Source organism: Chiloscyllium plagiosum, unplaced genomic scaffold (genome assembly GCF_037043375.1).
Source record: "Chiloscyllium plagiosum isolate Xiang-an unplaced genomic scaffold, Cpla_swu_hap1 HiC_scaffold_39, whole genome shotgun sequence".
NCBI lineage: Eukaryota > Metazoa > Chordata > Chondrichthyes > Orectolobiformes > Hemiscylliidae > Chiloscyllium > Chiloscyllium plagiosum.
This window is the reverse complement of record NW_028270177.1, coordinates 22,384,079-22,399,077: the sequence shown is the minus strand read 5'-3', so window position 1 is coordinate 22,399,077 and position 14,999 is coordinate 22,384,079. Positions and strand designations below refer to the sequence as shown.

At 41.1% G+C, this 14,999-nt stretch overlaps 1 protein-coding gene across 1 annotated transcript in view; it reads left to right on the top strand.

Moving 5' to 3' along the window:
* The window catches only part of lipca (lipase, hepatic a), an 87,924-nt gene that overhangs the window by 61,093 nt on the left and 11,832 nt on the right, over positions 1 to 14,999 (top strand). The window contains exons 4-5 of the mRNA XM_043677450.2: positions 7,006 to 7,123; positions 12,562 to 12,795. Of these exons, the coding sequence (XP_043533385.2) occupies positions 7,006 to 7,123; positions 12,562 to 12,795 (352 nt within the window). The remainder of the gene's footprint in view (positions 1 to 7,005; positions 7,124 to 12,561; positions 12,796 to 14,999) is intronic.

The window sequence follows — 14,999 nt, the reverse complement described above, 5'->3', positions numbered from 1 at the left end:
GGGTACATCAAGCTCCAAGCCATCAATTGTGATAGGGGGATCTCTGGTCAGCGACATAGACAGATTTGTCTGCAGCTGACAACGAGACACCAGAATGGCATGTTGCTCCCTGGTGCCAGGATCAAGGATATTGCGGAGAGGGTGCAGAATATTCTCAAAGGGAAAACCAACCAGCAGGGGGTCATTGTACACACTGAAACTAATGACATAACAAGAGAAAAAGATGTGGTTCTGAGGAGTGAATAAAGGAAATTAGAGTGGAATTTAAAAAGGAGATCTTCAAGGGTAGTAATATCTTGATTACTCCTTGTACCACTTCCCTGAATGCATTCCTAGAAATATAGTCCCTAAGTACAGCCCTAATATTATCCCTAATCAAAAACACCACATCCTCTTCTCTCTTGCATCTCCTTTCTATCCTTCCTATCGAACCTATAACCTGGAACATTGAGCTGATAATCCTGTCCATCCCTCAGCCACATCTCTGTAATTGCTATGAAATCCCAGCCCCATGTTTCCAACCATGCCCTTAGTGCAATTAGGAATAGGAGGATAGAACAGATGACTGTGTGGCTACAGGGGAGAAAGATTCACATTGTTGGATCATTGAACTATCTTCTGGGGTAAAAGTAAGAATATCCTTCTGCATAAGGAGGACAAATTGCACCTGAATTGGAAGGGGACTATTACACTGTTGGGGAGATTTGCTAGAGCTGTTCAGGAGGATTTAGATCAGTAAGGTGTGGTCAGGAGACCCAGGGACATAGTAAGGAAAAAGATCAGTCTGAGACTGGTGCAGTTGGAAAAAGAACTGAGTCAATCAGTCAAGGCAGGCTGTACAGGACATTGGTTAGGCCACTATTGGAATACTGCATGCAATTCTGGTCTCCCTGCTAGATGAAAGATGGTGTGAAACCTGAAAGGGTTCAGAAAAGATTTACAAGGATATTGCCAGGCTTAGAGGGCTTTAGCTATAGGGAGAGGCTGAATAGACTGGGGCTGTATTCCCTGGAGCATCACAGGCTGAGGAGTGGCCTTGTAAAGGTTTATAAAATCATGAGGGATATGGATAAGTTGAATAGCAACGGTCTTTTGCCTGGGGTAGTGGAGTCCAAAACTAGACTGCATAGGTTTAAGGTAAATGGGGAAAGATTTAAAAGGGACCTAAGGGACAGTTTTTTCACACAGAGGGTGGTGCTTGTATGGAATGAGCTGCCAGAGGAAGTGGGGGAGGCTGGTACAATTACAGCATTTCAAAGGCATCTGGATGGGTATATGAATAGGATGGGTTTTGAGGGATATGGGCTAAACGGTGGCAAATGGGACTAGATTTATCCAGGATACGTGGTCAGCATGGTTGAGTTGGATCAAAGAGTCTGTTTGCACCCTAATCAGCTCTATGATTATGAGCTATGGGTCAGAGACCAGAAGGATAACTTGCCTGGTTTCCAACAGTGTCACATTGCACCAGTTTCTCTGAGGTACACCACAATAGAACCCAACCAAGATAGAAACCACTGACCGATTGATCAGGCTGAAATTAGAACTCAGCAGTGAAGATCAATATGTGTTAGAAAGCCATGTTCCACATTCCATGTGTCATGTCTTGAGGTTCCATTATTATGACATTTCCAATATCACCCGAATTGACAGAGTAAACCCTTTGCTTTTCTAGAATTGGAATTAGAATTAGATTTTATTGTCACGTAAAAAGTACACGTGTGCAGTGAAAAGTCTACAATGTGGCCTTTCCCAGTACCACCTTAGGTACAAAGGTTCCTAGGGACAAAATCTTACATACAAAGTAGGAAAATAAACAAAGTTAAAAGTTAAACCTTACAGGTTCTCTTCGTGTAAAGTTGAAAATAAAGAAATTAAGTTGAAAGTTCAACAAACTTTCTAGCCATGCTAAGCTGATACTCCCTACAAGGGTTTGATGTCCTCCACTTGGGCCTGCTCTCCTGGAGTCCTGGGGCTGTCTGCTGTCATCGCTGCCACAGTTGCTGGGCAACCTGGTCACCACATCTTGGGGCTTCTCTCCTTGTTCTGGCGTGATCTCCCATGTGCTGAGTTGACCCTCTTCTGCGCTGATCTCCGCTGTGTTGCATAAACTCACTCTCCACAGAAGGTAAGTAGATTAAAGTAAGAAAACAGTGAAGGAAGAAAAAAAGTAAAAGCAAGCGGAGCAGATGAGCTCTGGACAAGAGTCCTCGGACTGTGCTGCTACTCTGCTGCCATCTTGAATGCTGCATTATATGTTATATGCATATAAAGCTACGACTCTGTTTTAGTCATTTAAATGCCACAACATTTCTAGTGGGCGGCACGGTGGCACAGTGGTTAGCACTGTTGTCTCACAGCGCCAGAGACCCGGGTTCAATTCCCGCCTCAGGCGACTGACTGTGTGGAGTTTGCACATTCTCCCCGTGTCTGCGTGGGTTTCTCCAGGTGCTCCGGTTTCCTCCCACAATCCAAAAAATGTGCAGGTTAGGCAAATTGGCCATGCTAAATTGCCCGTAGTGTGAGGTGAAGGGGTAAATGTAGGGGTATGGGTGGGTTGTGCTTCGGCAGGTCGGTGTGGACTTGTGGGGCCGAAGGGCCTGTTTCCACACTGTAATGTAATCTAATCTAATCTAAACTTAAATTCCAGTGACAATGCCACCTTCTGCACAAGACCATGACATGTTATCCAGCATTATATCCGTTAGATTCTTGAAAAGCAAGAGCAAAAAGTGGTTAGGAGGGACGTGGAGTAATTGGATCATCTATGGTCTTACTGAATGTTGGAGCAGACTTGAGGGGCCAAGGGATCTACTCCTGCTTCTAATTCCTGTGTTTGAATGTATGTTCAAATGTTGGAGAGGGGTTTTCCTTTAACCACATTCTCCAAAATGGCTCTGGATATAGTACACAGGCTTTTATTTTAGGACAATATACAGAAACCCTGTAAATCATGATTGAAGGAAATGTAAAGCTGTAATTAGAGAGTTTGCACATCACAGATATTTTAATAAGAATAGTTACGTCACAAAACTGAAAACAGTTATAAGACAAATGGTTAAATATTACGATGCTGTGCATTAGCCTTTTCTAACTTAAAATGTATGATTTTAAGTATCTTAATGTATTCTATCATTTCTGAAGTCAATACATGCTAACATACAAAAGTCTGCAGGTGCTGGGAATTTACCCATTATGTGTCCAGCCTATTTTGAATTTAATTACCTTAATAGGACTAAATATCTGCATAGAATAGATGGGCAAAAGTGAGGTCTGCAAATGCTGGAAATCAGAGTCTAGATTAGAGTGGTGCTGGAAAAGCACAGCAGGTCAGGCAGCATCTGAGGATCAGGAAAATCGATGTTTTGGGCAAAAGCCCTTCATCAGGAATGAAGGCAGGGAGCCTCCAGGGTGGAGAGATAAATGGGAGGGGGTGGGGGTGGGGCTGGGGAGAAGGTAGCAAAGAGTACAATAGGTGAATGGGGGTGGGGATGGAGGTGACAGGTCAGAGAGGAGGGTGGGGGAAGGTAGCAAAGAGTACACTGGGTGGATGTGGGTGGGGATGAAGGTGATAGGTCAGAGAGGAGAGTGGAGGTGGATAGATGGGAAGGAAGATTGGCAGGTCGGACAGATCATGAGGATGGTGCTGACTTGGAAGGTTGGAACTGGGGTAAAGTGGAGGGAGAGGAAATGAGGAAACTGGTGAAGTCTAGTTGGAGTTGAAGTGTTCTGAGGCGGAAGATGAGGTGTTCTTCCTCCACGCATCGTGTGGAGAGGGAGCGGCGGTGGAGGAGGCCCAGGACCTTGACAGAGTGGGAGGGGGAGTTGAAATGTTGGGCACAGGGCGGTTTGGTTGATTGGTGCGGGTGTCCCGGAGATATTCCCTAAAGCGCTCTGTGAGAAGGCGTCCAGTCTCCCCAATGTAGAGGAGACTGCATCGAGAGCAACAGATACAATAAATGGCATTGGTGGATGTGCAGGTGAAACTTTGATGGCATCTGTTTTGCTTCTCTACCCCAAGACACATTTCTACCTACTAAACCTTGCAATGCATTCTTACTATAAATAGTCATAGAGATGTACAGCACGGAAACTGACCCTTCGGTCCAACTCATCCATACCGCCCAGATATTCTAACTTAATCTAGTCCTATTTGCCAGCACCTGGCCTATATTCCTCAAAATCCTTCCTATTCATATATCCATCCAGATGCCTTTTAAATGCTGTAATTATACCAGCCTCCACCACATCCTTTGGCAGCTCATTTCATACACATACCACCCTCTGCGTGAAAATATTGCCCCTTAGGTCCCTTTAATATGTTTCCCTTCTCACCCTGAACCTATGCCTTCTAGTTCTGTACTCACCCACCCCAGGGAAAAGGCTCATACACCTCATGATTTTGTAAACCTCTATAAGGTCATCCCTCAGCCTCTGACACTCCAGGGAAAACAGCCCAGTCTATTCAGCCTCTCCGTATAATTCAAATCCTCCAACTCTGGCAACATCCTTGTAAATTTTCTCTGAACCCTTTCAAGTTTCACAACATTCTTCCGATAGGAAGGAGATCAGAATTGCACACAATATTCTGAAAGTGGCCTGACCAATGTCCTGTACAGCCACCACATGACCTCCCAACTCCTGTACTCAATACTCTGACCAATAAAGGAAAGCATACCAAATGCCTTCTTCACTATCCTACCTATCTGCGACTCCACTTTCAAGGAGTTATGAATCTGCACTCCAAGGGCTCTTCGTTCAACCCCACTCCCTAGGACCTTACCATTAAGTGTATAAGTCCTGCTAAGAATTGCTTTCCCAAAATGCAGCACCTCACATTTTACTAAATTAAACTCCATCTGCCAATCTTCAGCCCACTGCCCCATTGCGATCAAGATCTGAGGTAACCTTCTTATCATTCATCAATTTATTGGACAAGTGTATTCAGAAACTACTGTGATTGTACATTTAACATCAATAAATGCCCAGAGTTGGGATAAAACAATAGAACTACAAATATTGCACTGACATTTTCAATACTTTTGTTAAATTGTTCTGTTTCGCTGGAGAAAGTGGTGACCTTGTCGTACCAATCTAAGATAGATGGTTGTGCCACCTTCTGGTACATCCTGGAACTATTACCAACTTAATGAAGTTATCTCCCCAAATCATTCTCATTTTTTTCTATCATTCAGAATTCTTGTCCTGTATCACTAAATACAAAAAAAAGATTCCAGTATAACATGTTTCTTGCTTATTGAGCAATTTTCAAATACAGTCAATCAAAAGACAAATAAAATAGCCATTGTAGGATGGCAGTGTGCTAAGAACAGTCAGAGAAAAGAAATGGATGCTAACCAACTGAACTCCCATTAGGACAGCCATCTGCAGGTTTGGTTCTGAAAGTTTTTGAAGGAGCATTGAAAGCTAGAGTCCAAAGAAATCCAAGTGAAAGAGTTAAAAGAGAGCAGATTGAGATGGCAGAAGATTTTGTGGCTGATGGTGCAGCGGTGGAAACAGAATGCACAAGAGAACAGAAATAAGAGAACAGCATACATTCTCTCAGACAGAGAGAGAGCTGGAAAAGGTTGCAGATATAGATGTGAAGTAGTCATGGAGGAATTTCAGAAAGATGACAATTTGGACAAGGAGAGATTGTAGCCAAATGAAGTTTGATGGGACAGGATGTGTACAGCAGAGCTCTGAGTAACTTAAGAATTGTTGGGAGCAGGTAGGGAAGTGGAGTTAGGGCCACAGATTGTTAGGAGTCTGTTCAATTACTCAGCCAGCTCGAGGAGCCGAAATACTTACTCCTGCTCCTGTTTTAATGGGAGTTATTAAAGATGCAATTGTGATCTCAACAATGAAGTGTTGGAGCACTAACTGTGGAATTAGAATTGTGGATATAAGATTTGGAGACCTTAGTGGGGGAATGTAAGCAATGGATCACGTGATTTATAGAGATGCAGAGAATAGGTGATAAAGTGAGGTTAAAGCTCAACTCAGGACAAGAGATGACTCAGACGTTCTGTACCACCCGACTCAGTAACTAGGGGATGAGTATACAGAGCTCTGATGTGTACTGAATTATATAGCTGGCCTCTCAGTAGGTTACTGCAGGATCCACATTTATCATTGTTGGCAGGTAAGCTCTGCCTGTTCCTCAGAGTTTATTGGAAATGGATTCATTGCTGTTTGGTATCTCTTTCGATAAAACTTCCTGAAATTCAATAGGAATTTGGGTCAAATACATGATATAAATTTCACAGTGAAAAACCTCCCCTTGAAACCGATTAGTCCAGATTGTTAGACTGTCTTTGAACTACTGCTGAATTTCACTTTATATAGACAAGAAAATGAACACTGCATTATTCCCGCACTTTCAAATTCTCTGGAATTTTATCCATTGTTATAGAGTACTACAGTGGCAAAAAATCCTCAGCACTGCTGTTACACTGACTGCAAGATTTATTTTATATACTGCACCTGAGTGTAACTTGTACTAAATAAAAATGTTATTGCATAAAATATTTTAATTTCACTGTAAACATTTTAGTCTAATTTGTATATATTTTCATGATGTATTTATTGAACACAAACTCCTAACATTATATGGTGTGAATTGTATTTATAGACCACCACTCACAACCTCTGGACATCTCAGATTGTTTAACAGCTAATGTACTTGTGAAGTGTAGTCATTGTTATAATGTCAGGAAACATGGTAACCAACTTATGCACTGTTCCCACAAGACCACTAAGATAAAATAGCAGATCATCTGTTTCAGTTAATGGTGTTAATTTTATCATTTGACTATTTCATTTATTTGGTTGACAGCAATTATATTATTTGACATAACACACAATAAACTCACATCTCAAGTCCCTATCTTTTGGTTCCTGGTGGCAATGCAATCATTAATTTTAATCCTGCAGGAATTTTCCATTTGGCATTTGAAGATTGCCAGTACTCCTAACGTAAGTGTGAATCTTTCACATTCTCAGGAATTCTTTGGCTTTCCAAAAGGAAAGGTGCATCTGATTGGATACAGTCTTGGAGCTCATGTTTCAGGATTTGCTGGAAATTATGTCACTGGGCCGAACAAAATTGGAAGAATAACAGGTAATGTTGAAAAAATGGTATAAAGAACATAATAAACTTGGAAATACTATCCAAGATTTCTGTAAAGTTCTCCTAGAATGGAGCACATTCTTAATAATGGCTTAAAGAACAAAATCAAAGTTGACCAGCAAAAGTATTTGTCTCATTCTAATTTCTATCGTTTGGTATGGTTGAGAATCAACTTGCTATTTTTATACGATCTCTAGCTCAAAGCAATATGGCCAGAACAAATCAGATAATTGACAACAATTTAAGTGTGTTCTCTCAGTAAACTTAATGAATAGTGGGCAGCTTTTATGTTGACATCTGATTTTCATGGGATTGTTTCATTCTAAATTAAACATGACAGGATGTGATTAAACATATGTCATCATCTCTTTATAACAACTTATATTTAGCATATAAAAAGTCTCAAGGCAAAGATTTCACTGGAACATTTTAAAATAAGCATGAAACTGATCCACACAGGGACAGATGGCTCAAAGCTTGGTTAAAGAAATAGTTTTAAAAAGCCTCTTAATAGAGGTAGAGAGACAGATAGGTATTTTAGAGGGAATTCCAGAACTTGGGACCAGTTCTGGTGTGTGCTTCCAATTAAACCCACCAATGATGGCATAATTATGACTGGAAATGCACAACAAGTCAGAATGAGAGTGAAGATGTCATGGAGTGTTGTAGGGCTAGAAGAGATTACAGACACTGTGAGGCAGAGAGAGCAAGGAGGGACTGTGAATAGGAAGAGAAAATTGTGTCCTTTGCAACAATAGGAATGTTTAAATAGAAGTAAGTCATTTAACTCCTTGAGCCATTTCTGCCTTTTAATCATGGTGGATCTATAACTCAATTCAATTTCCTGGCTCAGTGCCACATCCCTTTGTACCTTAACTGACAAAGATCAGTTGGCTGCGTGTTGAAAGCTCCAATATTTCCAGCATCCATAGTCTTTTGGGGAAGACAATTCCAAATTTCTGCTAAAATTTCCTGATATCCCTCTTAGATGGCCTGTAGCTCAAATTTTATCACCTCTCAGGAAATCATTTCTCATATCTCCCAGTTGATTTGTTTTAACATTTTAAAGACCTTAATCAGACCATTCTGCAATTTTCTACAGTTTGAGAATACAAATCAACTTTCCACCTCACAGTCATGGGAAAAGGATGATGAGGATACAAGCCTTCTGATGAGTTGAAAATATCCACTGGGGTTAGCAGTAAGCATTGTATCAAATTCATAAAACAACCATAAACAGACAAAGCTAGTGTACTAGGAGAAAATGAGGACTGCAGATGCTGGAGATCAGAGTAGGAGTGTGGTACTGGAAAAGCACAGGTCAGCCAGCATCTGAGGAGCAGGAGAATCGGCATTTTGGGCAAAACCCTTCATCAGAAAAGCTAGTGTACTACCTAAACCTCCTTTGAGGAGCCCATACCAATAGAATAGAGTAAATAACTGAGTTTCTTCCTAATTCCAACCTGACAGTGGTGAATGGGGAATTACACCATCCAGTTAATATGTTAAAAATCACACAACACCAGGTTATAGTCCAGCAGGTTTAATTGGAAGCACACTAGCTTTCGGGGCGACGCTCCTTCATCAGGTGATTGCCTGATGAAGGAGCGTCGCTCCGAAAGCTAGTGTGCTTCCAATTAAACCTGTTGGACTATAACCTGGTGTTGTGTGATTTTTAACTTTGTACACCCCAGTCCAATACCGGCATCTCCGAATCATGACAGTTAATATGTGTTATTATGGAGAATGGCCTAATATAAAAATGATAGAAAAAGTGCCTTTGTTGGGAAACTGAAATGAGTGTGGAAAGTGCTGGAAACCCTCAGCCGGTCAGCTAGGACCTGGAAAGAGAAAAGACAGGTTATGATGCTTCAGAAATGTACAATTCATCAAACTCAGAAATAATCTTATGCATTTGACAGGGCTAGGCAAAGAAAATGTTCCTTAAATCTAGTTTACGCGCTTAGCTAATTGTCAAAGGCAAGTTACCACAGGAACAATGTCCCCTGTGGCCCACTCAACACACAAGACAGACAAATCCGAAATCTATCTGTAGAATCATAGAACTTAGGAGGAGTCAATTCAGCCCATTGTGCCTGTGCCAACGCTGAAAGAGCTCTCAAAATACTCTTCATCGCTTTCTTTTATCTCCATTGTGCTGCAATTCTTTTCACTTCATGTGTTTATCCATGAGAAAGAAATGGTAGTGCATTGGTAATTTCACAGGTCTAGAACTGTTGGAACACCATTTATTGCTCTGGAGACAGAAGTTAAAATCTCACCACAGTGGTGGGTGGAGTTTAAATTCCATTTATCCGGAAGAGAACGCTGTTCTCAGTCATGACCATGAAACAGATTGTTTTAAACATATAACTAAAGCCCTTTGGGGAAGAAAATCTTGTTTGGTCTAGCTTACTTGTTGACCCAGGCGGAAGTGAGGACTGCAGATGCTGGGGGTTAGAGTCAAGATTAGAGTGGTGCTGGAAAAGCACAGCAGGTCAGGCAGCATCCGAGGAGCAGGAACATCGACGTTTCGGGCAAAAGCCCTTCATCAGGAATTCCTGATGAAGGGCTTTTGCCTGAAACATCTATTTTCCTGCTCCTTGGATGCTGCCTGACCTACTGTGCTTTTCCAGCACTACTCTAATCTTACTTGTGACCCAGTCCATCCTTCCATAGACTGGAGTTGATTCTTAATTGCCCTCTGTAATGACTTAACCATTCAGCTCAAGGGCACTTAGGGATGAGTAGCAAATGCAGGCCTTAGCAGCAATGCCCACATCCCATTAGCTTTACCTTTGAAGCCCATGACATTTTTTCTTGTCTATATCAAAAAAAAATCAAGCTATAGCAATGCAGTCAAAAATAGATATTGACATTGCTGAAACAGACAGTAGTAAATGGTACACACATGTATCAGGACCAGAGTCCACTGCTCTGCTGCTATGTAAGCTGCTAGCTCAGACTCATCATCACTGAATACCAATCTATTAGATAATACTGAACCATATGTGCTACATATTACAACAGTCATGTATCACTGCATGTTGCGACTGAAGTCAATTGCATTGAAAATAAACGTTTCCTTAGCAACTGCACAGTGATCAATGAAGAGGAACCTTAAACTAATTAAAATTCATAGCCATGGGAACAATGGCAGAAGCAATCATTTTGTTTGCTACTAACATCATGTAATATGACTGTGTTATCAAATACACTTCTTAGACCTCTTCTAAGCTTCATTAAATGTTTCTTCTCCACCAATGTCATACAACAGAAAATACTGTAGGAGATTGTTGTGTATGCTGCATATCCCACAAAAAATATGCAAATTCAGAATGCACTCCTCTTTCTGTTGTACATTCATATTGCCACTGCCAAATTGAAGTTATTCACAAACTATGCACTTCTTTACAACTGACAGTATTATAGGGTTTAATATTTCTGTAAAGCAGTAAATCCCCTTTTCCCCTTTAAATCTTTGCTCTTTCACAATCTCAAATAAAAGGCTAATACATTAAAGCAATGAGGATTCAAGGTAAAACATAAACATGAGATATTGCAGCCACCCCATTCACAATCTGAAACAATATGATTTACAAATGCTTTCAAATGTCTGTTCTTTTGGCCATTCTGAATCCCTTTCTTGAGTACCCTTCACATACGGTACTCATGTGAAGTTTGATCAAAATTGAGATTCAATCTTGGATCTGCAATACTCTATATTTCTGGGTACCAGACTGCTGGGACGTTTTCAGTCTCAGGATGCCAAGTATACGAATCCATTCAAGAAATTCAGGGATTTCTGATTATTTACCAAAGCAGCATCCTATTAGAGTGCTATTCAATTTATAATCCTATATTGGCTATGTATATTATATTTTATTCCTAAATGGATCATATAAGGCCATGTGTTGATCTTAAGTATCTAAATACACCTCATAGTTCTTCCCTGTTTTACATCTATTTTTCACTTTTTACTGTGTTGACCTCCATGTTAACTGGAAATGATACAGCAATGAAGTACTAAGGACTGCATCTCTAGTGTTAGTGTCCATTACTTGCATATTAGTAGTCATGTTAATAAAATCAATCTCTTCCTTTCGGTTTACCATACTTGATTCCTCTTCCAAATTGTAGATAAACAAGTTGTTCCTGTGTCTTTCCTGCTTTACAGTAGGGAATTGTACAAAGCAGGAGATCATGGATGTTATTTCACAGTGTTACTGCCTTGTGGAAACTCCTATCAATGTTTCAGAATGTTAAAACAAGATACTTTATAACAAACATTCCTGAAGTAAGATATATTTCAAACTATCTGACTACATTGCTCTGAGGTCTTTTTCATTATAAACATTTCATTTCGCTTGATACAATATTCTTAGAAGTAGTGTGAAGTCTGTGTCAGAAAAGTAATTGCAAACTGAATAATGTCTCAAAATATTTCATTCGTCGTGTGGAATCATTGAATCCTTACAGTGCACATAGAGGCCACTCAGTCCATTGAGTCTGCACCAACCCTCCAAAGAGCATCCTACCCTATTCCTATAATCCAATATTCCTCATGGCTAACCCATCTAGCTTGCACATCCCTAGACACTACAGGACAATTCAACATAGCCAGTCCACCTACCCTGCACACCTTTGGACTGTGGAAGGAAACCAGAGCCCCGACATAGACTTTGAACAAATTCCACACAGTCACCAAAGGCTGGAATTGAACCTAGGTACCTGGCACTATGAGGCAGCACTACTGACCACTGTGCCACCATGCTGTCCTTAAATCTGTAGTCCAATATAATGCTGAAAATCAAGTTGCATATAATTAATTTCCTCTAGAGCCTCTGTACAAGGATGCAGGTTCAAAAGAATTAAGCAGAAATCTTGTCTTACATTTTTGTATAGTACTGAAGGACACTGCACTGTTGCATGTGCTACATTAATCCTGCAACTTGGGTTTGCATACCTTTGACAGAAGGGAAAAGAAACCAGGCTTATGCGAACTACTGAATATTTATTGACTTTTTAGATATTTACAGAGACAGATTTTTACAGGAAAAGAAATTGCTGGTGAAACTCAGTAGGTCTGGCAGTATCTGTGGGAAGAAAGCAGAGTTAACATTTTGAGACCAGTGATTCATCTTCAGGGCAACACCAGACGCCACCAGGGAATCTTCCCTCAGGTTTCACATGTAGGCACTAAATATTATTTGGAACTACGCAAAGAGAAATGCTAATCTGCCAGGATTTGGTAATATCCATTTCAGAACAGAAGTTGATGATATGGTAATTTACTTGATCACTGTTTGTCAGTTAAGTCTGTGCACAAATTGCTGCATGTTGCCTCCATTACGACAGTGATCACAATACAAGAAAAAAACGTAATTGTCTACACAGTATTTCGACTCTGTTCATTATTTATTGTTTAGGTCTCGACCCGGCTGGACCACTGTTTGAAGGCATGTCGTCAACAGATCGATTGTCTCCTGATGATGCAAATTTTGTTGACGCACTTCACACGTTTACAAAAGAACATATGGGATTGAGTGTGGGAATCAAACAGCCTGTAGCCCATTACGATTTCTATCCAAATGGTGGCACCTTTCAACCAGGCTGCCACCTCAAACATGTTTACAACCATATCGCTCAACATGGAATTCAAGGTATATTTTGACCTTTGGATGAAATGTTTATACATATTTCAGTATTATGAGATAAATACATTAACACTAAAAACCGTATTGATGATGATATACTTACTGATTCAATTAATGATGATAAAGTCATGTGACAAAGAACAGGAAGGAAGGACAACAAGAAGGAGAATTCATACAGTTCTGTAAATCATCGTACAAAGACATTCCTTCATCTTAGAATAATTTTCAAAAGGTCATAAGATCTTAAGATATAGAAGCAAAATTAGGCCATTCAGCCCATCAGGTCTGCTTCACCATTCAATCATGGCTGATACTTTTCTCAACGCCAATCTCCTGCTTTCTCCCTGTAACCCTTGATCCTCTTACTGATCAGGAACCTATCTATCTATGTCTTAAATGCACTTAATGACTTGGCCTCCACAGCCTTCTGTCGCAATGAATCCCACAGGTTCACCACCCCCTGGCTGAAGAAATTCTTCCTCAACTGAGCTCTAAAGGGTTGTCTTCCCTTCATTATAAGGATGTACTTTGGTCTGTCCTACTAGTTTTGTTGATTGATTTATTGTTGTCACATATACTGAGATTAAGTGAAAAGTGTTGTTGTGCATGCTATACAGGCAGGTTGTACCATACAAAATGCAACAGGGTAGCAGAACAGGATGCAGAATACAGTGTTACAGCCACAGAGAAGTTGCAGAGAGAGAGATTAACATGAACTTTTGAGAGGTCCATTCAAACGTCTAACAGCAGGGAACCAGTTGTTCTTGAATCTGTTTGTATGTGAATTCAAACTTTATCTTCTACCCAATGGAAGAGGGTGGAAGAGATTATAACTGGGATGGGATTATATTGGTGACTTTCCCAAGGCAGCAGGAAAGAGAGATGGAGTCAATGGACGTGTGATGGACTGGGCTGTGTTCATGACTCTGTAGTTCCCTGTGGTGTTGGGAAGAGCATTGCTGTACCACACTCTGTGCATCCAGGTAAGAGGCTTTCAGTGGTGCATCCACAAAAGTTAGTAAGAATCCTTGTGGACATGCCAAATGTTCTTTTCGTCCTGAGGAAATAGAAACATTATTGTGCTTGCTTGACCATCTCATCAGTGTGGGTGGACTAGGATGGATTGTTGGTGATCATCACTCCCAGGAACTTGACAATTTCGAACACCTCCACCTCAGCACCATTGATGCAGACAGGGGCGTGACCTCCACTCCACCTCTCGAAGTCAGTGACCAGCTCCGTTTTGCTGATGTCGGTGTAGAGACTGTTGTCTTTACACCATGCCGTTAACCACTCAATCTCTTTCCCGTATTCTGTCTCGTCATTATTTGAGATCCGACCTACACCGGTGGCATCATCAACAAACATGTAAATGGAGTTGGGGATGGAAATTGGCCGTACAGTCGTGAGTTTATAAGTAGTAGGGGGCTCCAGCCTTGTGGGGCATAGGTATTGAGGATTATTGTTGAGGATGTGTTGTCACCTATTCTTAGTGATTGCAGTCTATGGGCCAGGAAATCAAGGATCCAGTCACAGAAGGGAGAAGCAAGACCTAGGTCTTGGAGTTTGTTTGGAATTATGGTATTGAAGATGGAACTATAGTCAATAAGTAAAAGCCTGACATAGGTATCCTTGTTATCCAAATGTTCCAGAGTGTAGGCTCAGGGAGATGTTGCGCCGATACGCAAAGTGTAAAGGATCACAGCAATCTGGGAGGTTGGAGTTGATGTGAGCCATAACCTCTCAAAGCAGTTGATAACTATGGAGGTCAGAGCCAACAGGCGGTCGTCATTGAGGCACGCTGCATGATTTTTCTTCAGCGCCAGAATGCTGGTCGACTTCTTGAGGCAGGTGGGCACTTCAGATCATAGTAAGGAGAGGTTAAAGATATGTGTGAATATTCCCACCAGCTTGTCTGCACAGGATCTGAGTGCACAGCCGGGGACCGCATCTGGGAGAATCACTTTCTGTGTGTTCACTCTCAAGAAGGCCCAGCTAGTCTGTGGCGGTAAACTGAGGGCATAAGTGCAGCCGAGGCTGTTGGGACAGATGATATCATTTCATTGCCCTTCTATTCAAAACAAGTGTAGAATGCATTGAGCTCACTGGGGAGGGATGTACTGTTGCCCACAGTTCTGTTTGACTTCCCTTTGTAGCCCGTTATGTTTTGGAAACCTTACCACAAACACCAGGTGCTTGTGTTCTTGGTC